General features: G+C 37.6%; 1 protein-coding gene across 7 annotated transcripts in view; it reads left to right on the top strand.

Moving 5' to 3' along the window:
• The window catches only part of LOC117407370 (glycogen synthase kinase-3 beta), a 68,398-nt gene that overhangs the window by 7,074 nt on the left and 35,331 nt on the right, over positions 1-25,993 (top strand). For 4 of the 7 annotated variants that reach the window (XM_034012342.3, XM_034012343.3, XM_034012340.3 and 1 more), the window contains exon 2: positions 18,446-18,642. In XM_034012342.3, coding sequence (XP_033868233.1) covers positions 18,446-18,642 — 197 coding nt within the window. The remainder of the gene's footprint in view (positions 1-18,445; positions 18,643-25,993) is intronic. The other 3 variants (XM_034012341.3, XM_034012347.3, XM_034012345.3) reach the window with 1 other exon arrangement.

Here is a 25,993-nt window from a genome sequence, read left to right as displayed (position 1 = left end):
TGAGAACACATTTCAAATGGGAATTAAAAGCTCATTTTGAGCTACAGGCTTGCAAGTCATCATCACATAACACGGTAGGGATATAGTCATATGTTGAAATAATATATAAATGTGCATATGGTTTAAGCTATTTTTTATTTTCTCCTCCATTTTCATAACTTCGTCACATTGCTTCACTGCTTGGGCAGTGTAATTCCAAAGAACTCAAGTTTTGCTTGGATTCACAAAGGGGGTGAAAAAGAAATTTGGTGACGAGGGAGGAACTGATTCCGGATCAGCAGTCAGTATAACAATTTACCTACAGCAAGAAATAAATGTCCAAAATAATAGTCGTCCCCCCCCCCCCCCCCCCCAAGTGAACCGTACCGCTATTCACTGCATTAGAAATCTCAAACGAACCAAATGTGTGTCTGTTCTATTTCTGTGGCTGTGTCTTCAACACAGTAACAACTCCCAAGTCACTGCCACCACCCCTTTTTAAACACTTGTTTGGGTCTCTTTAAAAGCAAACGTGTCTTTTAAACCTATCCCCTTCAAATCCATGTAAGACTGCTTTACTTTGAGCGATGCCACCAGATTTCTTTGTTAATGTGTTTTAATGCTCGGACAGAGATATATATATATATATATATATTTTTTTTATTGCTTTTGCGTTTGCAAAGGCAGGTTAAATTTGTCGGTGCAAGGACAGACACCTGCAAGTCTCTGATGTGCTGGTGTTACAAAGATTGCCTTCATTAAAACACAGCAGGCAGAGAATACAGTATGCCAAAAATGTAAAAGGTAACCCATGTAGTTACTCAGGACTTCATAGAACATTATATTTCTTGACAAAATCTAGCATGCTTCTTCATTTCATACTGAAGTTTAAGTTAAAGCTGTATTCTGTAGAATGCTGACTTCCTGTAATTTGGAATGTAGTTTTAAAAATGTTGATAGTGTCATACTGAATGCTATTGTGCTTTCTTTGTGTAACTGGTTCATTTCAAATCTTGTGTAAATGTCGGTTAATAAAATTCAAGAACAAAAACTGAATATGTGTGCCAAATAGAACATTATTTTAAGTTGAAAAGCAGATTGAAACTACACTTTAGGGAATGTGAGTAAAACACACCTACAGTTTAGGACTGTTTTTTGGCCCTTTCATCAATAGCGATGAAAACATCGGGCTACGCACAATCCCCAATTCTGGTACTTTCAGACTGAACAGGAATGTATAAGGAGGAGGGGGGAAATCCAATAAACTGAAAAACAATAAGGTGAATAAACTGTCACAGCATGATTATATTTGCATCTTACTGTTTCCTAATTGTGTGTTTTTATTTTTTATTCATTGGTGCAAGAACATGCATGACATTCAAATGTGTATTTTACCAACAAACGATTTTGGATTAGTGGAAGGAAATGTATTCTGCGATTAGCTTTGCTGTATGATTAACACACTGGAATGTGGCATGAAGATTTACCTGAATCTGTACCATGTTTGCTTCATAATGAACTTTAGAAAATATAACACATTTTGAATGTTGTGTTTATGTTCATTTAAAGTGATATATTTGGCTGTCTCCATGCTGTCTTTACAGCTTAGTTTTCTATACACCCTGGTATTGGCGCCACACAGATTACATCATAATTCAATGCTTAGGAAGCAGGAAACAATCTGTTGAAGCCGACACCCTGGGATCCTTCAAATATCTGCTTGAGATTCTGGGATCAATAAGCTACTAACAACCAAAAGAGCAAGATGGGCCAACTGGCCTCCTCTTGTTTGTAAACTTTCTTATGAAGGTGGTAATTTATGTCATTACCTTGTCTGAAGTAACTGATAACATTTAACCTGCAAACTTGACGATCTGCACAGGCACAGGCACAGCCACAGCTGTGTGGGGAAAATTGCTCCCCACCCCCCTACCCCATCCCCACCCAACCCAAGTTATTGTTTTGGGACGGATGAAGTCCCCTTGGGATATAAAAGCTATTGTTTTGAGGGGGGAAAAAGGGTAAACAAGTCACCTGATGTCTAATGTACAGTAAGAGGAAACTGGGAGTGAAAAAGGCAAGACTTCTTTAACATCAGTCATACCTTTTCAAGGAAGTTCCAGAAACACCTGGACTAAGTGAGATAGCATTAACCAGATTTCTTTTAAATGTTTTTTTTTTTTTTAAAGCTGTGTTTTTTATTTTAGGGTCTTCATTTAAAAAAAATGAAGTGAGGCCCCTTCTACATGAATTGTCACCGTCTGTCACACTCTACATGGTGACAATAACTGCCTTGATTTTGCTCCAATCTTGCCCAAACTGAATTAGCTATGTGATCAAAGAAAGTTTAGGCCTAAACTTACCAACACTAAATCAGCACTAATATAACATGTATGAATAGAAATTCCTGAGACTCTTTTCTTATGGCAACTCCCATTTCCTGTGTTGTCTGAGAGATATCCACATTTGTTCATGTCTAGCCTTCATGAGTCCTCTTTAAAAGGCAGTACGCCTTCTTTTATACTGCTGGTAATGTTATGTTAAAACAGGAAGCGCTGGGGCATTGGTCCTCTATCTTCCATTATGCCAGGCAATATAAAAGGACTGCTGTTAAACAACCACCCCACTAAGAATCCAATCAGATTTGTAAAAAAAGGAGCTGTTCAGGAATAAAATACAAAAGTTGTCTTTATATTCACTGTCAAACTCTCAAACAGTGGACAGGGGTTGCAGTTTCAGTACTGGGATTTCAAAAAGTCACCCTAAAAAACCTGATCACTATTGAAGACTGTGATATCCACTGTCTCCTGGGAGAGATGAGTGCGGCATCGGAGTGCTTACTGAAAGCATGTCTTCAACCTACCGTACATCATGTGTACGGTCAGCACAATTAGTAATACATTAGAATGGGCAAACACTCCACTGTGCTTATGGTAGAACTGTACGTTTAACTGCACATTTAAGTTAGAGATACTGACAACTTATAAAGATCCTGGTCAGCACCAGTTTTGGACTACCTAAACTTACATTAGGTGGGGTAGACTAAGATTACAATAGTGCAAATTGCAGTCGTTAAAACAAGCCAAATGTCTTAAGAGGCTTTTTTTTTTTTTTAAAGGAGTGACCTCCCAACACTGATTCTGTGAATTGCATTGATGTTAAATGACTTCATTACGTTGGATTTTGTAAAGGAATATCTTCATACACGCTGGCTATTGATTAACAATCCTTTGTAAATAACCTGATTTGTCATGGAGCATTGCAGGTCACATGGTTACTCATTTGATCAGCTAGCTTATGGATTTGATCCTCTGCTAAATTGGTGTATTGAAGTCTTCCAATTGGTTTTAAATTGCTGATTTTATCATTTATTAGAAAAAAAAAGTTTGCAGTATTTAAAACCGCAATGTTTTATTTTGAATTTTATTTTTTTGTACACTGGTGTTTTACTAACATCTACAGTGTTTAGTCTTATTTTAGGTAATCGTCTTTCTCCTTGATCAGATGTCCTTGAAGCTATTTAAAGTATCCTGTACTGTTTCATTTAAGATGTTATCAAACTTTGCCTTCAATATATGAAAGGAGAAAGTAGTCTAATATAGGCAGAAAACTTCAGTCCTTGAGTTGTTACATAAAAGATTTGATGGGTTTCAGATGATTAAGTGCTTAGGACCTGGGGTGTAGTCAATTCAGTTTTATAGGACAAAGTTGGAACAAACACGATCTGTAAGGTTGCGTATCCCTGACCTACAGTAGTCTCATCCAGAATCTTGGCTTGGCAGTTGGTTTGTTTGTCAAGCTGTTCCTGAAAGTGATTCTGGAACAAATACCCTGCAGGCACAGATTATTTCATTTTCTCCTTTTATAATGTTAATTTCAACAAGGTGGCTTTCACCTTGGTCCCACTACATATTGTCTATCTAATTTGCTGTTCTTAATTGAAATGTGCCATTATACTGATAGAACAGTGCATACTCAAAATTTTAGATTTTTTTATTTGTATTTTTTTTTTACAAAAGTGTGAAGTGTGTAGTAAAGACCAATCTGTTAGATGTTTCTGAATTTCCATCACATTTTAGTGTTTTAATTTAGTACAGTTTACTAATTGTGATTTAAACAATTGACGGTACAGTGCGCATGTATCAAATTGTTTATCTTGCTCTATACCACAGTATGACAGTTGGCGGAAGATAGTAATCTGTCCGTCTAACATTTACAATTTGACATACAGTGGATTAGCCCCTTGCCGTCCTATGCCGAACCAGGTCCGACATTACAATTTTCCCTTTCCGGTCCGATGTCAGACCCTGTCCAACATCATCAAAAAGACATAGAACACAGGTCTCTAGCCGAGAAAACCATTCAATGGCCAAGTGAGGCAGAGAGAAGCCGAAAAAAAAAAAAGGGGGGGGGCGGATCTGAGCAATACACATAGCCCCGGCACCACAGACATAAACAAACAAGATAGCTGCTTCTGCATCCAGCGCTCCAAGAATATCCCGGACATTTGCAGAGCTTTTTGAGAGGTTAGATTAATAAAATAATGACTTGGATCGCATTATTGAGTAGTTTGGTGATAAAACGAGTGATCAGGAGATGATTTATCGATATACACTACTATGAAGAGGTTTGTGAAAAAATACCACGTGTGGCTTGAGGTCAGTTTAATACTACTACTACTACTACTACTACTACTACTACTAATAATAAAAATAAAAATAATTTTATAAAGCGCCTAAATGCACGCATCTCAAAGTGCTGTACAAACACAACAGAGAACCATATACACATACAGCATATTAAGAGTATACGTAATAGAAATTATACAAATCAAAAACCAAATCATGATAAAAATGCTTAACGTAAAAGTGTATCTTAACTGTTTTTTAAAAGCATCAACGGTCTTGGCATCCCTGATAGATTGAGGAAGGTCGTTCCAAAGTTTGGGCGCATAGCCCTATTGCCCATGGAGTGAAGCTTAGTTTTGGGTATTGCCAATAAACCTGAGGATGAAGAACTTAGATTACTTACGGGTGTCTAACGTGTAGGCAATTCAGCAATGTAACGTGGAGCTAAACCGTTCAGAGTCTTATAGGTTAACAACGGTATTTTAAAGTCAATCCTGTTCTCAACCGGCAACCAGTGCAAAGAAGCAAAAACCGGTGTAATATGGGCACCCAGTTTAGTGCCAGTTAAAATGCGAGCAGCAGAGTTCTGATTATATTGTAGCCTGCTAATAGCAGCCTTGGAGACACCTGCAAACAATACGTTGCAATATCAAGCTGGGAAGAAACAAAGGCATGAACTAGCCTTTCTGCATCAGGCACAGACAACATAGGGTGCAGTCAAGCAATGTTACGAAGGTGAAAAAATGATACCTTGGTGACATTGCGGATATGTGATGAAAGTAAGGATAGGGTTAAAGACCACACCAAGATCCCCAACTACAGAGCTAGATTTAACTTCAAGCCCATCGATCACTATGCTAAAAGAGTCTAAATTTCTGAGTTGTCGAGGAGAGCCAAGTAGCATTACTTCGGTTTTATCGCTATTTAATTGTAGGAAGTTTTGCCGCATCCAAGTTTTAATCTCAGTCAGACAATTATCAAGAGCCGAAACGGACACATTTGTATCAGGTGTAGTCTGAAAATTTATAATTGTGTGTCATCTGCATATGAGTGAAAACTCGCACCATGACGATGTATGATCTGTCCAAGTGGCAGCATAGAGATATTAAAAAGTAAGGGTCCTAAAATAGAGCCCTGTGGCACACCTGTAGATACTGGGCTAGGGTCAGATGTATCGCCGCCCACAGGAACACACTGCCTACGATCTGACAAGTATGATTGGAACCACTGTAAGACAATGCCAGTATACCCACACAACATTCCAAGCGGTTAATTAGAATGGTGTGGTTTACAGTATCGAATGCAACACTAAGGTCTATCAGGACCAGAATGGTCAGTGCACCGAGTCAGGGGCCATGAACAGATCATTAACAACCTTAACCAGGGCTGTTTCAGTGCTGTGTTTTGATCTAAAACCTGACTACAAAGGTTCATAAATATCACATTCCGATAAATGACTCTGTAGCTGCTGAGCCACAACGCATTTGGGGATTTTAGACAGAAAGGGCAGATTAGAGATGGGCCTATAATTACAAAGAATATCTGCATCAGAGTTTGTTTGTTTTTTAACAAAGGAGTCACAACGGCATATTTAAATGCTGGTGGAACTACTCCAGAACTCTGTGACTTATTGATGATATCAGTCACCACCGGGCTGAGAACTGAAAAATGTGTTTACATTCCATTGCTCGTCTGAACTCCGTCGCCCGATCGGTATGTTGAAGTGCTGGGACACTATACTGCGTTGCGCCACTTTCACATGACCCCTGTGTATGGTTGTGTGTTTTGTTGAAATCCATTTCAGGCTTTCGTTGTTATCTTCCGTAATACAAACCTCTGTTTTATAGCTTTTCTAAAATATGGATGCACGATTGTTTCTAATATAATAAAGGAGCTTTTTATACGTGTTATGAACACAAAGGAGTAAGTTACCTTAGGTGATTGAATTTCAAGCACATTAAGGTAACGCAGGGGTAGGCAATTATTTTATATGAAGGTCCGAAATTCTTAGTTACAGCAAGGTGAAGGTCTGGAGCACATTTGAACTCCCTATCCCCATACCCACAAACACATAACTACACAAATATCAGTATTATGCATTTTGGTTTTAGAGTTCTTCACTTGGTTTATAGGAGTTTTTTTATTTTTGGTAATCAAAACGATTGTCTTTTTCTCTGGTCTGCCTTTTTGGCTGACTTGTTTCTACAGGAGTTCTTTCACTGCCAAAACTATAGAATTGTAGAACTACTGCATGTTTCCGTGTTAGCAGACCCAAACATTGTTTCACCATTGCAAAAACAAAACAAAGCATATTCAGGGTTGTGCAATTCATATTGCCCGACGCCCAGGGCAAGAAGAGTTGTGGGAGGGACAACAAGTTTTATCGTTATACTTTGCCCGTTTGGACAAGTACCTTTTTTTTTTTTCCCCCCACAATGTTCTGTTGCTAGGAAAAATCCAGTAGATTTCTATGGAGTCAAGCAAGGTCCTGAAAACTGTAAACTGCGGAAGTCTCGCACATACCAATGGAGAAAAAAAATGCGTAAAATACAAATGCACATCCTTTTAATTAACAAACCCTCAGTCACACACCGTAACAAACGTATTGTCTACGGTAGGAGCCCAGTAAAGTTTGACAGCCGTAACAAAAATTACTAAAATCTTTTTAAACTATTTTAGATGTAACGGTATAGCAATTTTTTTTTTATTTAGTTTTTTAAAGCTACTTAATCGGGTGGTTGGCAGTAGGTTTGTAAATCCATAGATTGACTTCATTTTTTAATTTTTTTTTAAATAAATTTATATATATATATAATATATATTCTAGTAAAGGTTGTTACCACCTACAATAACAGCCAATGACAACGTTTGAAAAGTATTGTCTATTGTATAATCATGAATATGTTTCAAATCTATAATTAGGGCTTCTGCATTTTGGTGTTTTATCTGTTAAGCCATTCATATATGAGAAATGAGTTAATAGTAAAATTGACTTTAATTTACAGGGTTTTCTTTTTCTGTGAAAAGTTGCAACTAAAAAAGTGTGATTGCACTCTGTCCCAAATCTGTGTCATTTACACAGCACATTTTAAGTTAACTTCTTCCTAGAACAACACTTGCATGTACTACAGTTCCCAGTTTGACTTTGTGTGTATTAAAACAGTGCTGTGACTAATGTCCTCTTAACAACCCACAATAATGCTTACACAGACTTCATTTTTTGATTTTTTTTTTTTTTGTTGTTTAGATAAATATAAATATGCTGCAATGTGGCAGTATTGAGTTAAGGTGTCAACGGTTACATTGCAAAATAAGGCAGCCAAGCTACAGTAGTTCAACATCAGCTGCGCAACCGTTTTTGTTAAGATGGTAAAGTTAAATCCTGTATTGAAATCAGACACCAGTAAATCACGAAATCCGTCGTGACTTAAACCAAGACTGAGCAGGGCTACTGCACATGTACTACATTCAACGAGTTTGTCATCAAGATACCGAGAAATTACAACAAGGTTTGTAATGTAGACTTACAGGTTTACTAAATGTGGGCATTTTAAAAAGATGACACCACTATGGACCGTCAGTTGATTGCAATGCACTGAAATGCAATGAAATAACATAATTGTTCAATTCTCAAAAAATCTTGCTGGACTGGTTAAAAATTGATGACACACTGAGCATTGTGAGGCACCTTTTCCAGCTTACACACAGTGTTACAATAAATGGCTACAGTAACGCAGTGTTACAATAAATGGCTATAGCATATCGGCAGACGTGTCGGATTAAAACCAGTAAGCTACTCGTATCCCCAACATTATTTATATATATATATATATATATATATATATATATATATATATATTGTAAACAAGCCGTAGCACTCACGGGTTCGTTGCCCCTTTAAAAATACGACCCAGCACAACAGAAATGGATTTTCAAGCACGGTTGCGCTAATTTTTTAATCAACACACAAATAAACAAAACACAAAACAAAACCTAACTCCGTTTTGGCGCACTTACTACACAGGTTATTCCCTGACTAACTTTCAGGACGGCTAAGCCGTTTACGTGACACCACAAACAAAACAAACCACGCAGGTCTCCAGCACTTACTTTTATATGACTGCTCGGAAGCAGAGCACCTCTCTTCTGCTTCCTTCTACTCAGCAGCCAAAAAAGGTGCATTTTCTCTTCAGGTAGGTTTTAACCCCCTCCCTGCTGTCTCACACAACCTGCTGCCTTACAATATATATATATATATATATATATATATATATATATATATATATATATATATATATATATATATATATATATATATATATATTATTTATATATATATATATATTATTTATATATATATATATATATATATATATATATATATATATTACACACAGTGCCTTGCAAAAGTATTCAGACCCCTGACCAATTCTCTCATATTACTGAATTACAAATGGTACATTGAAATTTCGTTCTGTTTATCACTATGTAACACAATTTTTGTTCCTGGGTAGTAAGTGTTATTTCCTAATTGCTTATGCCTCAAGTATAGAAAATGGCTATTATTCCCCACAAACTTTGCTTTTGTGACCAGGACAGTGATATTTTGAAATTTACATATTTCCAATGAGAAAACGGCGAATTTGTGTCTTTTCGTTAACATAAAGTCAGAAAAAAACAACATGAATCCAAATTAACATGTATGTATACTAAAGTAATACAAAAATGACTACAAAAGATTTAGAAGGGAGTAGTTTTTCGAGATATACGATTATACTGTAAATCACTTTCACGAATCAGCCCCCAAATGTAGTCTCCCATCATGTTCTCGTTATACTGTCCTTGGTAGCGGCGTTCAAAGTCCAGTATATCCTGGTGGAAGCGCTCGCCTTGCTCCTCAGAGTACGCTCCCATGTTCTCCTTGAATTTATCAAGATGAGCATCAAGGATATGGACTTTGAGGGACATCCTACAGCCCATTGTGCCGTAGTTCTTCACCAGAGTCTCAACCAGCTCCACATAGTTTTCGGCCTTGTGATTGCCCAGGAAGCCCCGAACCACTGCGACAAAGCTGTTCCAAGCCGCTTTCTCCTTACTAGTGAGCTTCTTGGGGAATTCATTGCACTCCAGGATCTTCTTTATCTGTGGTCCGACGAAGACACCGGCTTTATACTTTGCCTCAGACAGCTTAGGGAAGAAGTCTTGAAGGTCCTTGAAGGCTGCCGACTCCTTATCTAGAGCTCTGACAAATTGTTTCATAAGGCCCAATTTGATGTGCAGTGGTGGCATCAGCACCTTCCGGGGGTCCACCAGTGGCTCCCACTTGACGTTGTTCCTCCCCACAGAGAACTCGGTCCGCTATGGCCAGTCCCTCCTCACACATCTTAGCAGATGCTTCCACGGGGTACTTTTTCGCTCTTGTCTTGATAAATTGGCCGCAGACATAGCAAAATGCGTCTGCCGGGTGCTTGCAGCCTCTTGATGCCATCTCAGAAAAATGCAGATATGTATCCACTTAGGCAGCTGGAACTAAACTGAACTGGTGGGCTTAAGGCCCCTGTATTTATACTACTATTTATATTCCTAGAAAGTTCTAGAAGTTACTCCAAGTTTACTCAGCACTGAATCTATCTGGAATGTTCTGGAAAATAGGTAAATTTCAAAATATCACTGTCCTGGTCACAAAAGCAAAGTTTGTGGGGAATAGCCATTTTCTATACTTTTGAGGCATAAGCAATTAGGAAATAACACTTACTACCCAGGAACCAAAAAAAAAAATAAATAAATTGTTACACAGTGTATTTTATTTTAAAACACTGAAACTCAAAATCAATTATTGTAAGGTGACATTGGTTTTATGTTGGGAAATATTTTTATGAAAAATAAAAAACTGAAATATCTTGCTTGCATAAGTATTCAACCCCCCCCACATTAATATTGGTAGAACCACCTTTTGGGGTAAGTATGTACCAGCTTTGCACACAGTGTCGAGTGATTTTGGCCCATTCTTCTTGGCAGATTTGCTCCAGGTTGTTCAGGTTGGTTGGACGACGCTTGTGGACCGCAATTTTCAAATAGTGCCACAGATTCTCAATGGGATTGAGATCAGGACTTTGACTGGGCCACTGTAGGACATTCACCTTTTTGTTCTTGAGCCACTCCAATGTTGCTTTGGCCTTGTGCTTGGGATCATTGTCCCACTGAAAGGTGAATTTCCTCCCAAGCTTCAGTTTTTTAGCGGACTAAAAGAGTTGAGTTTTGGCCAAAAAGCTCTATCTTGGTCTCATCTGACCACAAAACCTTTTCCCATCGCAGCTGGGTCACTCTCATGCTTTCTGGCAAACCCCAGACGTGCTTTCAGATGGTACTTCTTGAGTAACGGCTTCTATCTTGCCACCTTCCCTACCAGGCCAGTGTTATGCAGAGCTCTTGATATGGTTGACTGGTGCACCATTACTCCACTCCCAGCCACTGAACTCTGTAGCTCCTTCAAAGTGATTGTTGGCCTCTCTGTGGCTTCTCTCACAAGTCTCCTTGTTTGAGCGCTGAGGTTTGAGGGACGGCCTTTTCTTGGCAGTGCCTGGGTGGTGTGATGCAGCTTCCACTTCCTGATTATTGATCCAACTGTGCACACTGGGATATCCAAACACAGCACAGGGGTTGAATACTTATGCAAGCAAGATATTTCAGTTTTTTATTTTTCTTAAATATTTCCCAACATAAAACCAATGTCACCTTACAATAACTGATTTTGAGTTTCAGTGTTTTAAAATAAAATATCAAACAGAACGAAATTTCAATGTACCATTTGTAATTCAGTAATATGAGAGAATTGGTCAGGGGTCTGAATACTTTTGCAAGGCACTGTGTGTGTGTGTGTGTATACATACATACATACATACATACATACATACATACATACATACATACATACATACATACATACATACATACATACATACACACACACACACACACACACACACACACACACACACACACACACACACACACACACACACACACACACACACACACACTACCGGTCAAAAGTTTTAGAACACCCCAATTTTCCCAGTTTTTATTGAAATTTAAGCAGTTCAAGTCCAGTGAATAACCTGAAATGGTACAAAGGTAAGCGGTAAACTGCCAGAGGTTAAAAAAAAAAGTTTAGGTTACCAAAAACTGAAAAATAATGTACGTTTCAGAGTTATACAAAAAAGCCTTTTTCAGGGAACAAGTAATGGGTTAACAACTTACAGCTGTTCTGCAGCAATGGAAGTAAATTAAGCCTTGTAAGTTGATGCTAACAATTCCTACAGGTGTCCCAACTTTTGTTGATTACTTACAAACCCTCTGTCTGTATAAAAGCAGTGTTGGAACAGACTGTGTTACTACACCCTCTTAAGCATTATTTGGACAGTATTGTACTGCAGGAAGTAGTATATTGCTCTCATAATGGCAAGAAAAAGGCAATTAACAAAGGAAGACAGACAGACCATTATAACCCTTAAAAGTGTAGGTCTTTCCTTTAGAGAAATTACAAAGAAAGCCAAGGTGTCAGTGAGTACAGTTTCCTACACCACCAAAAGGCACTTGGAAACTGGAGGAAACTCTGACAGGAAGAGGTCTGGCAGACCCAAAGCCACAACAGAATCAGAAGACAAGTTTCTGAGAGTCAACAGCTTGCGTGGTAGGCGGCTCACAGGACAACAGCTTCAAGCACAGCTTAACACTGGTCGAAGTAAGCAAGTCTTAGTTTCAACTGTGAAGAGAAGACTTCGAGCTGCAGGTTTGACAGGTCGAGTGGCAGTAAGAAAGCAATTGCTTAGATGGCAAAATAAGAAAGAGGCTTGCCTGGGCCATGAAGCACCGCCAGTGGACTACTGAAGCCTGGAAGAAGGTCTTATGGACCGATGAATCAAAATTTGAAATCTTCGGTTCATCACGCAGGGTTTTTGTACGCCCTTGAGTAGGCGAAAGGATGGTTCCTCGCTGTGTGACACCAACTGTCAAACATGGAGGAGGAAGCGTGATGGTTTGGGGCTCTTTTGCTGGATCCAGAGTCGGTGACTTGCACAGAGCGAGTGGCACCCTGAACCAAAACTGCTACCACAGCATTTTGCAGCGCCATGCAAAACCCTCTGGTATACGCCTAGTTGGTCAGGGGTTCATCCTACAGCAAGATAATGACCCAAAACATACCTCCAGGCTATGTCAGAACTACCTTAGAAGAAAAGAACAAGACGGTAGGCTTCAAATCATGGAATGGCCAGCACAGTCTCCAGACTTAAACCCTATCGAGCTGGTTTGGGATGAACTGGACAGAAGGGTGAAAGCAAAGCAACCTACAAGTGCAAAACATTTGTGGGAACTTCTGCAACAGTGTTGGGAAGAACTTTCCGAACAATATTCGATTTCCATTGTAGAAAGAATGCCACGAGTGTGTTCGGCTGTTATATCTGCAAAAGATGGCTACTTTGAGTCAAAAATTTAGATTAAATTTTGTTAAACAAAACGATTCCATGATTTCTTTTTTATCTCCAATTGTTTATTTGTTCTATGCTTTAATTTCAGAGTACATTGAGACATTAAACTGCGTAAATTTCAATAAAAACTGGAAAAATGGAGGTGTTCTAAAACTTTTGACCGGTAGTGTGTGTGTGTGTGTGTGTGTATATATATATATATATATATATATATATATATATATACACACACACACACTTGCAGTATTGTGATGAATATTTGACAAGTGCGGTTTCTGAAACCGAAATATATAAGATTTATTCACTGCACCAAAATGTTATTTTATTTTTTGGTTTCTAAAATACTGGAAGGAGAGACAGATGTGGCAGTGAAAGGGTTATTTTCTATGAGGCATCACCCCTGTGTCATGCATTTTTATAGACTTATCAAAGTAAACACTAACTACTGTATTTAGACAAGCACGGAAATGAAAATATCAAACAGTATTAATGTTGGAAATATATTCTGCAAAGTAAGGCATTTGGTGTTCTGTAACCCTTACACTTATTTGAAGGAACCTGGAACCTTGGAACTGGCATATTGTATAAATGTGAACCTTGAACAACTAGTTGCAGCATTTCCGTTTCCGGTCTGAATTAAAAGTCTTTTGAATGTACATAAATAAAATAGTAAATGTTTAATTGGGCTTTCAGGGCCACCTGATACAATAGACATTAATGTGTCAATTTGAGTAAAACCACATGACAACAGATTAATTCAAAGCTTCTTTGATACCTTGGCCTTGTAATTTTTAAAATTCTTTAATGTATACAGTATATTCTGTGTTGATGTACAGTATAATAACCTGTATAATATGGGCATGATTCCCAAGCTCCAGGATGACTTCAGCCTTGGTTATAAACCCAGTTACTGTACTGTAATAGAAGTCTTGACTATTAAAGCAGCTGACTTCAAAGTATTTTGTAAACCTTAAGGTAAGGATATTGCACATCTACAGTAAAAGGGGAAAATAAAATATTTGATTTGCTGCTGAACATTGCCTTTGATTTCAGGAGGGCTGGACTGTGACTCTAAGGGTCAAATTTAGAAAGATTATTTTCTTTCTTCACTAAACATACTTTAAATAACAGACACAGATATTGCTTTATCAGAATTGAACCTGTACGTGTCTGGGTTTCCCCTGGGTTCTAGATTTTTCATTAGTCACTCCAGATATTCAGTAGTCACTACTGGCGCACAGCTCAAGTTTTCAAGGGTGTTATGAGTCCTGTTTTTATTTTATACCTTAAATCACTGTATTGACCAAAACAATTATTTAATTAAACCATTTTAATAATGCTCTACAGTTTAAATAAATTGGTAATTTACAGCTGTAAAGTTTTAGAACATTAAAACTCAAGAACCAGACTTATTTGCCCTGAAAAGCTACATAGACACAGAATGCATTATGAATTACTTATACCATGTATGTCTTTTTACAATAAAAAGAAAAAAAAATTGTTAGAATATTATATTCAACCCATGGAAACAGAGTTTTCCAATAAGGCTGAAACTTTGCTGCTTGTTTTCTTTTTCTTTTATCTGACGCATGTGAGCTTAGTTTGTTCTTTTTTGTCTGGTGTTCCGAATCCAAGTCTTCATCTTCTACAACTTGTTGTTCTGTTTGTTCTATTTCACTCTTGCTGAAAAAACGAGTTTTTCTTCTGCGACATTTTACAGTATTGGCTAACAGTTTTGTTTTTTAATTCGCACGTACAAGTTTACCGCAATCATGTATTTATATTGATGATAAAGTTATAGAAAAGAAGGCAAAGAAAAGTTCACTATCCACGCATCTCTACAGCTGACCTCAATACGAAAACATATTACTGGCATTTTTAAATTATTGGTGACTAAAACGTACAGTACTGATGCTAATTAAAAAAGAATAATAAAACGCTTACCTAGTATCAGTGTGATGGATGTCCCTGCTTGTTACCACGCAAATCACTGATGATGGCAGGGAAATTGGAGAGCGCTTCAGTCGCAAGACATTTTTGGTGTTTTTAATCTTTGATGGTATTTCGTCTTGATCGCCCTTTGCTAGTAATGTACTAGTATTGAGCAAACAATCCACATTTTTTCACTGAATTGAAAGCTAAAAACTCTTTCTACTCTCACACCAGACTTAATGGCATGTCAAACTAGACCGCCTGGCAGTACTGCGGTTTCTGACTGGCCATACATTCTGTATTTTGAAATTAACCAATAGTACTTAAGTTACAATAAACTTTAATCGGGTCATTGAAACAAATTAATATCGACTTGCAGGCATGAACGCACACAGGAAATAAAATAAGTTAAAGACTAGGCGTTTAGTTTTTTAAAATGTCTTTTTTTGTATCCCAGATAGACTGCAGTAACCGCCCAACTGTTTATATTACATTTAAACAACAGGGCTTATTTAAAATGTACTTATTTAATATGTAAATTAGCCGTGTGTGCACTGAACGCTCTGTCAAAGCGCGTCAGTCTGGTGTTAGCGATTAAACGTTGATTACATGACAAAAGTCTGCAATAGATTGGCAAGTGGTACTAAATAAAATGCGTTGTCTGCCATTTCAGAATTTTTCTCGAGTACCCCCAGGGGTACGTGTACCCCAGTTTGAAAACTGCTAGAAGAAACCACATTACCAACAGATACAGTTTAATAGTAGTATTTAAATGTCGTTGTCCTGACGTAAATTCTTCCAGCTTCCCCTTTTATTTTGACAATTTCCATATAAAAAATGGCATTTTTATCTTGACATTTTTCATTCTTAGCCACCAAGTAAATATTTTGGACAGTTTTCAAAACAATTGTTGCTTTATTTTTACAACACACGTTGGTGTTGTTGATAATATGATAAACCGTACATCTGCTTCAGGTTAAACGATGGCCAGTGTTACACAGAACACTAAAAATAAAATGTCAAATATACACTATGTATTTCGTTGGTTTTGTGGATTTGCTATGTTTTTAACTTATTTTAATACTGCACATAATGATATCGTTTTGAAAATGCTACTTACCAAAACCATGCTGCAAGTGAACTGTATTACATAATAATTTCCTTTATTCCGATTCCAGTGGTGTTTTCTCAATGCAAGATGTATTGTAGGCATATATACAGTGCCGTATAAAACCACATACATTGTATATATATAATGTTATCATGCTCGTTATAGGCCTACTGGCGAAATGGTCAAGAGACAGTTGGTGCTTAACACATACGGAATAATTTTGGCCCTGAATTTTAGCATTTTTGGTCATAGAAAAGACACATTTCACATATTTTATAACGTTACTGTAGGCTTTTTTTTTTCTTAGTTAATGATGCGTTTTCGTTTCACAAATCTTCTGCACACAGTATTTAAGCACAACTATAATAACCTATATTTCAAGAGTCACTGCCGAAGCTGATTACTTATTCTTCCAGAAGTAATGGTCGGGTGTAACAGGGATACGAGGTTATATTTGCGCAATATGAACCTGAGGCGCTGAATGACTGACTGCATTTACGTCGCCTACCACGGGATGAGAACGTTGCAGAGTCAATGAATCGAGAGACTGAGGCGCTGATCTGATCATCACTGTGGCTTCGTTTATACTGTAGTTCATAGTGAAAATAGTGATTTCAAGGAATTTGTCGTAGACCAAAAATCTTTAGAGCTATTGGTAACATGAGAAAGTCAATTACCATGACCTACTGTATATTACGATGACCTATTGTGTGCACATATAAAAATGTAAGTTTGACAAAGGCTACAAATACCTTACTGTACCCTGAGATTCTGGTTCTCCCAATATCATGTCCAAGCCTGTCCCAGTTTAATCACAATTGAATATGTACTTAGTGTGACAGACAGGGTGCAAGTTATGTGTTTTACTTTAAGAAAAGGTTACAGCATTTTATTTTATGTATTGCTTTATTTATTTATGGTGGCTAGCCATAACTATACCGTATGTGACACTGCTACAATCCTATGCTAAGCTACACTTTAAATCCTGTCACTATTGCATGTCAAATACTGCCAAAATACGCAATTTGAGAAACCTTTAATTTCTGTTATTTTTAAACTGCTTTAGAAAGAACATGAAGGTGAAACAGGTGTGGGAAATTAGGATTTCACCCAAATTAAGTTAAATTTAGAATGGCTGAATTGTTTAAGGGAGAAAATTAATATAATTCTCACACTTAAATATATACTGTATCCAATGCCTCATCAATACAACACGTAGTACAGTATCAAGTTATCACATATTGGCCTAGTATGTATTTACTAAATCTACTGTTATGGCCCTTCAGTGAACCTTTAAACCACTGGATCATGTTATACAGTACTGTACAATGTGTAGGTGTGCCTTACAGTACCAGTAAACCACACTGCTGAGTGTATGCAAAAAGTGTTGCTTTCAAGTTGAACAAAGGATGATAGTGGGACTGCCATTTAGATGTTGTTTTTCCCTCCACCCCAGAAACATGTCATGCCATTTTTACTTCCCTTCTAACAAATGATGTCATCCTGTGAACTACTCTTAAACATGAATAATTAAATGCCAATGAGCAGGGATACAGTTCCCTTCCATTTGAGAAATTGTGACTGGCGATGCAAACCCAAAGAAACAGGGCTTGGGGTAAAGTGCAGGTGATTTGTAATATTTCTCAGTTGGTGAAACGATGGCAGTGTTTTGAACCCACTGCTGTGTAATATGTAGTTCTCCATGAAAATTCCCATTTCTGAAAGAATAGTGTAAATATACATATTTTATCATCACTTAAAAATAAATACAGCATGTTTAGTTTGCTTTCCATAAAAAAAAAAAAAAACAACTGCATCAAAGATCGGAAATATTTCTGCTAAAGATTGATCTGTTCAGTAAAAGGGGACATTTCACGTGTCTGTATTAGTTTTTATTTTGTTTGAGAATTCACTGATGGTGAAAATAGAATGGCTTTAAAAGGTGGACATAAACTAAATATTCTACAATTTAGCATTTACTATTTTTCAGGTAAGCCATTTAAATATTTAGGAACTATAGTAGCTCTTGAGAAATTATCGATTTTTAAAAGTGACACCGCAATTTTTTTTTTTCTGCTTTAACAAATATGTTTAATTGTGAGATATCTTGAAATACTTATTTTTACACTGTGAAATAAGCAATTATTTTTGGGGGGTTTAACAAATATGTTTAATTGTGAAATATTTTGAAATACCTATTTTTACACTGTGAAATAAGCAATTATTTTTTTTTGGGGGGGGGGGGTATTTATTTATTTGGAAACTCAGACAAGCCGAGTAACAGTTTCTCGATTTACTTTCTGTTGTAGGAGACAAGGATGGCAGCAAAGTAACCACAGTGATGGCGACCCCCGGCCAGGGCCCAGACCGGCCGCAGGAGGTCACTTACTCAGACACCAAGGTGATTGGGAATGGCTCCTTCGGGGTGGTGTACCAGGCCAAGCTGTGCGACTCCGGAGAGTTGGTTGCCATCAAGAAGGTCCTACAGGACAAGCGCTTCAAGGTAAAGAGATGAGACCTCCCCCAACAGCTGTGCTTCTGTTTAATCTTTGTATTAGGTTTGTGTGTTTTTTCTTCCTTGTGACAGCATGGATTGACATAGAGGTATGAGGAGTTCTAGAACAAACCTGGATACAATTATTCGCCCATTTTTTTTTTTTTTATACATCTACAATCTTGTTTTTTTCCTACTTGTCAAAGAGCCCGGTTTTAGAGTTGTGGCATTTTCTTAACATAGTCATTCAATGTGTAGTTTCTAGTCATTTTTTAATGGAATGAGTAAGCTATTTTATGTATTTTATTTTATGTTGAATAATCTCTTTTTAATGCTGATTCATTTTAAGCAAAGTGAACATTTTGGTACATGTATCAAGTGATATATATTACACGGTAGATGATGCTTATTAACAACCTCTCAGTTCTCCGCAAAAAAGTTGTCATTAAGCAAAAGTTGCCAATAAGCGAAAAGCCCCCGTTTAAGTGTATTTATATGGAGCAACGATATATACTGTAGTTGTACAAATATGGCACTGAAATACATGTGTTTTAAATGTTAGTGTTAAATAAACATGAGAAACACAAAATACCCAAACAGAACTGTTTACTTCACGCGTGTGTAAAACAAAAAAAGAGGGAGTAAGCTTAAATAGTACTACACAACGATGTACTACAATTGTTCTTACAATGAGTAAAGCAAACAAAAAATATGTGTTGTACTTACAATCCATTCTAAAGAACACAATTTTAAAATAAAAAATTGTCCAACGTTGTCTGCTTTTTTACAATGTACCACCTCCCGCTGTAAATCCATCTCAATTTTGCATGCAGCTTCGCAGCCAGTTTCAAAGCCACTCTTCTGCCTCCGTCCACCACAAATACGCAATTGCAAAGTCAGTGTGTTATAAAAGCTGTATGAAGTATGTGCATAAATCATGCAAGTGCACTCTGTAGCACTGGCAACTGGTAATAAGCGGCATGCAGTTGATAATATCAGAATTGCATTAACATTAAAGTCTATGGGACGGGATTGGTTCCTGGGAAAATGTTTTATAAACGAAAGTTGTCATTATCAGGGTTGCTAATAACCGGCGTCTACTGTGTGTGTGCGTGTGTCGCTATATATATATATATATATATATATATATATATATATATATATATATATTACATACAGTGCCTATAGTAAGTATTCACCCTCCTTGGACGTTTTCACAGCTTGTGTTACAACTTGAAATCTTGATGCATTTAAATGGTTTTTTTTTTCCTTTTGATTTACACAACCTACTCCACACTTTCAGTGTGTGAAAAAATGGGGTGGGGGGGGGGGTGGGGGGTGAAAAAACAAATCAATTAAAAATAAAAACCTGAAAAGTCTTCATTAGATAAGTATTCACTCCCTTTGCTATGACACTCCTAAATAAGCTCAGGTGCAACCAATTGCCTTCAGAATTCACACAATAAGTTAAATGGAGTCCATCTGTGTGCAATAAAAGTGGTTCACATGATTTCAGATTAAATACACCTGTCTCTGTAAGGTCCCACAGTTGGGTAGTGCATTCAAAGCAAAGATACTACCATGAAGACCAAGGAACTTTCAAAACAACTCTGGGATAAAGTTGTGGAAAGGCACAGATCAGGGGAGGGGTATAAAAAGATTTCAAAGGCATTGAATATCCCTTGGAGCACAGTCAAACCGATCATTAAGAAGTGGAAGGTATACGGCACCACCCAGAATCTGCTTAGAGCAGGCAGTCCTCCCAAACTGAGCAGCCGGGTAAGAAGGGCATTGGTCAGAGAAGCCAGTAAGAGGCCAATGACAACTCTGAAAGACCTACAGCGTTCAGTGGCTGAGATGGAAGAAACTGTCCATGTGTCAACAATAGCTCAGGTATTTCACAAATCTGGCCTGTATGGAAGAGTGACAAGAAGGAAGCCATTTCTGAAAAAGCCCATGTAAAATCCCACTTGGAATTTGCAAAAAGGCATGTAGAAGACTGAAAAGATTCTGTAGTCCGATGAAACAAAAATTGAACTATTTGGCCTAAATGCAAAGCGTTATGTCTGGCGCAAACTAAACACAACACATCACCCAGGTAAGACCATCCCTATTGTGAAGTATGGTCAGTGGCGACGCGTGGGGGTGGCACGCCTGGTCACGTGCCAGCCCCCCACGCCCACGATTTCTGCAAGGCAGTGGCTTAGCCGCTGCGTTAGGATTGTTCACACTGAAACATGTGTAAGAAATAAAGAAATTGCAATATTGTTATATTTTTCGCTTCCCATTATAGCGGGGCGGACGTGGCACGGGCGGCGCTGATTTTTCTTTTCGCTCACGGAGCGAACTTTTTATTTACCACGTTGCTATCAACCAATGAGAATACATAAGCAAGCTGCACTCGCTCAACCCCACACAGAGATGCATGTAACATATAGGCTATGGTAACCTATAAGTTCGGTTACCTATTCGTTTTCATTCTGATTATTTGTTTAGGCTACAGCGCGTCTGTCAGCTCAACAAAGCCTGATGGGCTAGCGAATGTCTGTGCAGTGTGATTCCATAAAAACGAGTGTCTGGATTTGCTGTCAATCAACCAAAGTATTTTGTTGGATCAGCTGTTCGTGCATTGTTATACAATGTAGTTAAAGCCGTTCGCACTGTAGTTATACAATGTAGTTAATGCAACTGTGTGCACAAGTCCCTCCTCCCCCAAACCCCCAGAAGATTAGGTACCACCGGCAGTCCTGCGTCAGTCAAACGGTAATTCAATTAGTCAGGATTTGTGAAATTAAATAAAATGGTTTGCTTTGCTTTGAACACCAAATGTGAAATGAACAACCATAAGTACGAATGAAATTATATATAGTTATTTATTATCATAATGTGAAATTGAAATCTGATGCGCATGTTAAAAGTTCAAGTCCTTTGCTTCGTATTTCCTTTTTTGTTTTTAATCGGAAGTGTTCTAAACTGATTTTTTTTTTTTGCACAACAGTGTATTTGGTTATTGGATCTTCTGTTTAAAAAAAAAAAAAAAGATTGTTCTTTATTTTTCAAAAATAAAACGTCAATGCATTAATAAGAAATCAGGTTGCCAACTGCACCACTGTGACTATTCACCTTAAAAAAAAAAAAGTTACCATTTCCACTATCTCCCGTAAAAAAATCCTACGCCACTGTTGCCAGGGTTTATTATTTAAAAATACGTAAGTGCGCAGTTTATTTCAAACTTTCAAAACTTAATAACATAACCAGAGTCTAAGACCCTTCATCGTTATATTTGTTCTCGTGTGAGACTTTCACTTTTTCAGTCAGCGAAAATATGTGCTAAAAACGGAGTGAATTTGAGCCCTGTTAAAATGGCAAAGAGACAGCTACGTTTGGAGTTGTTCTACAACAAAAGGCTAAACCACCAACGCCAGAGACATCAACAGAAACTGAAGGTGGCTCTTCTATAGTTTAGAATGTTAACAGCACGAGAGTGTGACGATACTTACATTTCAAACGCTCAGGTTAGTGCAGGTGCAGCTGTCTGTCGATAAGAGACCCTTGCCTGTAAAGTGTTTGCAGCTCTCGTGATGTTAGAAAGCTAGCTTAATATTTACATAAAAATGGTTAAAATCAGGCATCGGGTTTGAGCACAGTTTTTGTTTTTGGGGGGGGGGGGGACTGTGCCCCACCAGTTTTTCAAGCCACGAGTCGCCAGTGAGCATAGTGGTGACAGCATCATGCTATGGGGATGCTTTTCATCGGCAGGGACTGGGAAGCTTGTCAGGGTAGAGGGCAAAATGGATAGAGCTAAATACAGGCAAATCCTTGAGGAAAACCTGCTTCAGTCTGCAAAAGACCTAAAATTGGGACGGAGATTCACCTTTCAGCAGGACAATGACCCCAAGCACACAGCCAAAGCGACACTGGAGAGGTTTAAAAACAAGAAAGTGAATGTCCAAGAGTGGGCCAGTCAAAGCCCGGATTGAGAATATGTGGCAAGACTTGAAGATTGCTGTCCACCAACGATCCCCATCCAACTTGACAAAGCTTGAACAATTTTGCCAAGAAGAATGGGCGAATATTGCACCATCCAGATGTGCAAACCTGGTAGACATACCCCAAAAGAATCACAGCTGTAATTGCTGCTAAAGGTGGTTCTACCAAGTATTGACTCAGGGGGGCAAATACTTATCTAACCAAGACATGTCCATTTTTTTTTATTTTTCATTAAGTGTTTCACAGTAAAAATTCTCTTGCCTGTTCAAAGTGTTGAGCAGGTTGTGTAAATCAAATGGAAAAAATCCCATTTAAATGCATCAAGATTTCAGGTTGTAACACAACAAACTGTGAAAACGTCCAAGGGGATATATATATATATATATATATATATATATATATATATATATATATATATATATATATATATATATATATATATATATATATATGTGTGTGTGTATGTATATGTGTTAGTATTTTAAGATTATTTGTTATAATTGAGAAATATTGTGATTCTAAATACTTTTACAAAATAAGATCTGTAGAGTGAATGCAGTACTGTTTTAAAGTTGCCAGTTAAAGTAGAGGAATATTAATTGTTAAGGGGATGTGACTAAGTTTGTAATTACCAAGCTGTCCATCTTCTTTCCACTGGCTGGCTCTGAGACACTGCTGAGATGCATTCTGAGATCACAGTTTTGATGATGGTTGGATAAAAAATAATCCATTATATATGCTAGTCATTTGAGGTACAAGAAGGGCCAAGGGCCAGGAGATCCTGGGTTTTAATCTGTTGCAAAATATCCTGTTACCCTTTTAGGTAGTTCGTCCATAACTGTGAAACACTGAATAGTAGAATATTATAATATCACTAAAAGAATCGTGAGGATATTGAGAGAGACTTCTAGTCAAAACCTTTGTCATGGAATTTTACTTTGCGCATAACTAGTTTTACATAAATAAAATATGTAAAAACAAAAGTAATAATGAATTTGCTGCACAAAACAATAAACATCTTTATCACATTGCAGTATGGTTTGATACCCCAAAGTGTAAATGAAACTGATCTTCCAGATTCTGATGAAGGCATTATCCAAAAACGCTGTTCAGACTACAGCCAATCTCAGACCACTTTTTCAGAGATCGGTTTAGAGAAGATTGGTCTAGGATCTTGGCTCTTGACTTAAGTGAGTTTTATCTCGACGTAACAGATTTTTATTACATTTTGTTTCCTAAGTGAGCCACCGTAAATACAAATAAATAAATAAATAAATAAACAACCTATCTAAACTGCACAAACTAATACACTAAACACAACCTTCATGACTGCCAGTGAGGAATAGGCAGACATTCTTTTTAATTGGTTTTTCAGCCTCGTCTGAACACAGCTAAAATGTTTGTTAGTTTCTTATAACTGTAGTTTTTTCTTTTACTGTTTACATTTTTGCATTGGAGAGGATATGCAGTTTGGTATGGTAATTATGCAATCCACTTCTAATTGCATTGCTAAAGTTGTTGTAGCCTTAAGCACATCAGGTGGCTTGAGCTGGACGGTACACTGAGGCCTGTTGTAACAATTACTTGAATTTTTTTTTTTTTTTTTTTTTTTTTTTTTTAACAACTAGAAGCCTTGCGGCAGTCCATGCAGCCACCTCCAAAGCTACAGCGTCGGAGAATCATAATATATATTAGCTAAAAGAGCTAGCTGCCATATATATACATTGTAGTAATCTTTATGAATGTACTTTATTTTAACTATCAACATTATATTTGTGTTCAAATGCCATGTTTAATTATCAATAAATTGATAAAAAGTGGGAAAACGCAATTGGTCATTTTTGGAAAAAAGGGAATTTGCTATTCTCCAGAATGGGGTGGGGGAACAGTAGCCTTACTTTAACATTTCTTGAATATCAGCCTATCTACAAATTGAGTCGATTTACATTTATTATATCCCCCAAATATATTTACTGTAAATCTTTCCATTCTGTAGCACAGTTGAGGATACTTGATTTTAGTTATTCCTCAGGGTTGATGACTTTTGGGCATTGTCCTCCATTCAGTTCTTTGTTCAGTGCTTCTTTAAGAGGTCAGCCTGCTACTTGGTGTCCAACATGGCAGGACACCTCTGCCTATAATTATTTAATTAATTAATCAATTAACTCTTTCTTCAGTGGCAATCCAGGTTGATGTAGTTACTTTAAGTAATTTAAACGATAGGTCTTCCACATTTATTGGATTATTGGGGTGTCTTAGCTTGGTGTTACTTGGCAAGCGGATGTTCCAGTTCTCTGCTTTTCCCTTTCTCTGTCTGACTCGCTAGCTCTCTAAAACAAAATACTGCTTTCTATTGACCTTGAACCTACGCCTACACATCTGTGTCTCTTCGCTCGTTAGCAGAGGGGGCCTCGAATCTTGAATTCTAAGGAGCTACCCTAGCTAACCGGGTGGCCTTAAGTTCTTCTCTCTCATTGCTTTGTCTGCTCCTTAAATCACTGTGTTAGAATTTAGAGGTGCTTGTGCAAGTAAAACAATGTTTAATCCCTGACCCACACTTCTGGTGCTACAGTGGGTTTCCTACATTAAGGCAGTGAAGAATCCCATAGACTAGCTGCTGGAATCATTTGCAGGTTGAAAATGACATGAGGATTCACTTCAAACCAGTTACCAATATGACCACAGAGTAAGAAAAAAATAGCTACCTGCATTTCCAGTATCTCGTTAGCTCAGGTAAAGTGCATGATCCTTCTCTGCTCTTAGGTTACCAGGCAACTTAACTTTTGAATACATCTCCTACAGTAGTTGCTAAGGTTGCAGCAGTCAGCTGGGTATAGAACTGAACAGCGCTTAGTCATGCAGTTTAGATTACCTTCACCACCCAGACTTAATAAAAGCATGGAAGCTCCACCCCTCTTCTCTATGCTCAAGTGGCCTTCAGGAGCTGAGCAGTCAGTGGCTACCCCTTGTCAAGTGGAGTGGTATGAGACTGGCAGCTGTCTTTGCATTCTGAGCAGCCGCAAACTCGAGATCTCTGAATGGAAGGGACATGCCAAAAAGCCTGTGTACGTCATGTCTGCTGGGTTTTGCCAAGTCTATCTCGTCTCTGAGGAGGATGAAGAAGAAAGAGCTTGGTAGACAGCATGACCAACTTAAAAATAAATCTGGGTCAGACTCCAGTACTTGGTAGCAATAGGCACTGCAACATTTGTTACCTTTTATTATGAAAAGTTATTTTATTGAAGTAAATGTTTTTAAATAATTGGTACGTTATACACACACAAACATAAGTGCATTATTTTAACTTTTTTGTATATTTAAATGGTAGGTGCAGTTATGTACCTTTTATGTTAAACTCCTTTTGTTATAT

The sequence above is a fragment of the Acipenser ruthenus genome, chromosome 8 (genome assembly GCF_902713425.1).
Source record: "Acipenser ruthenus chromosome 8, fAciRut3.2 maternal haplotype, whole genome shotgun sequence".
In the NCBI taxonomy this organism is placed as follows: domain Eukaryota; kingdom Metazoa; phylum Chordata; class Actinopteri; order Acipenseriformes; family Acipenseridae; genus Acipenser; species Acipenser ruthenus.
This window is presented reverse-complemented; position numbering and strand designations above follow the sequence as displayed.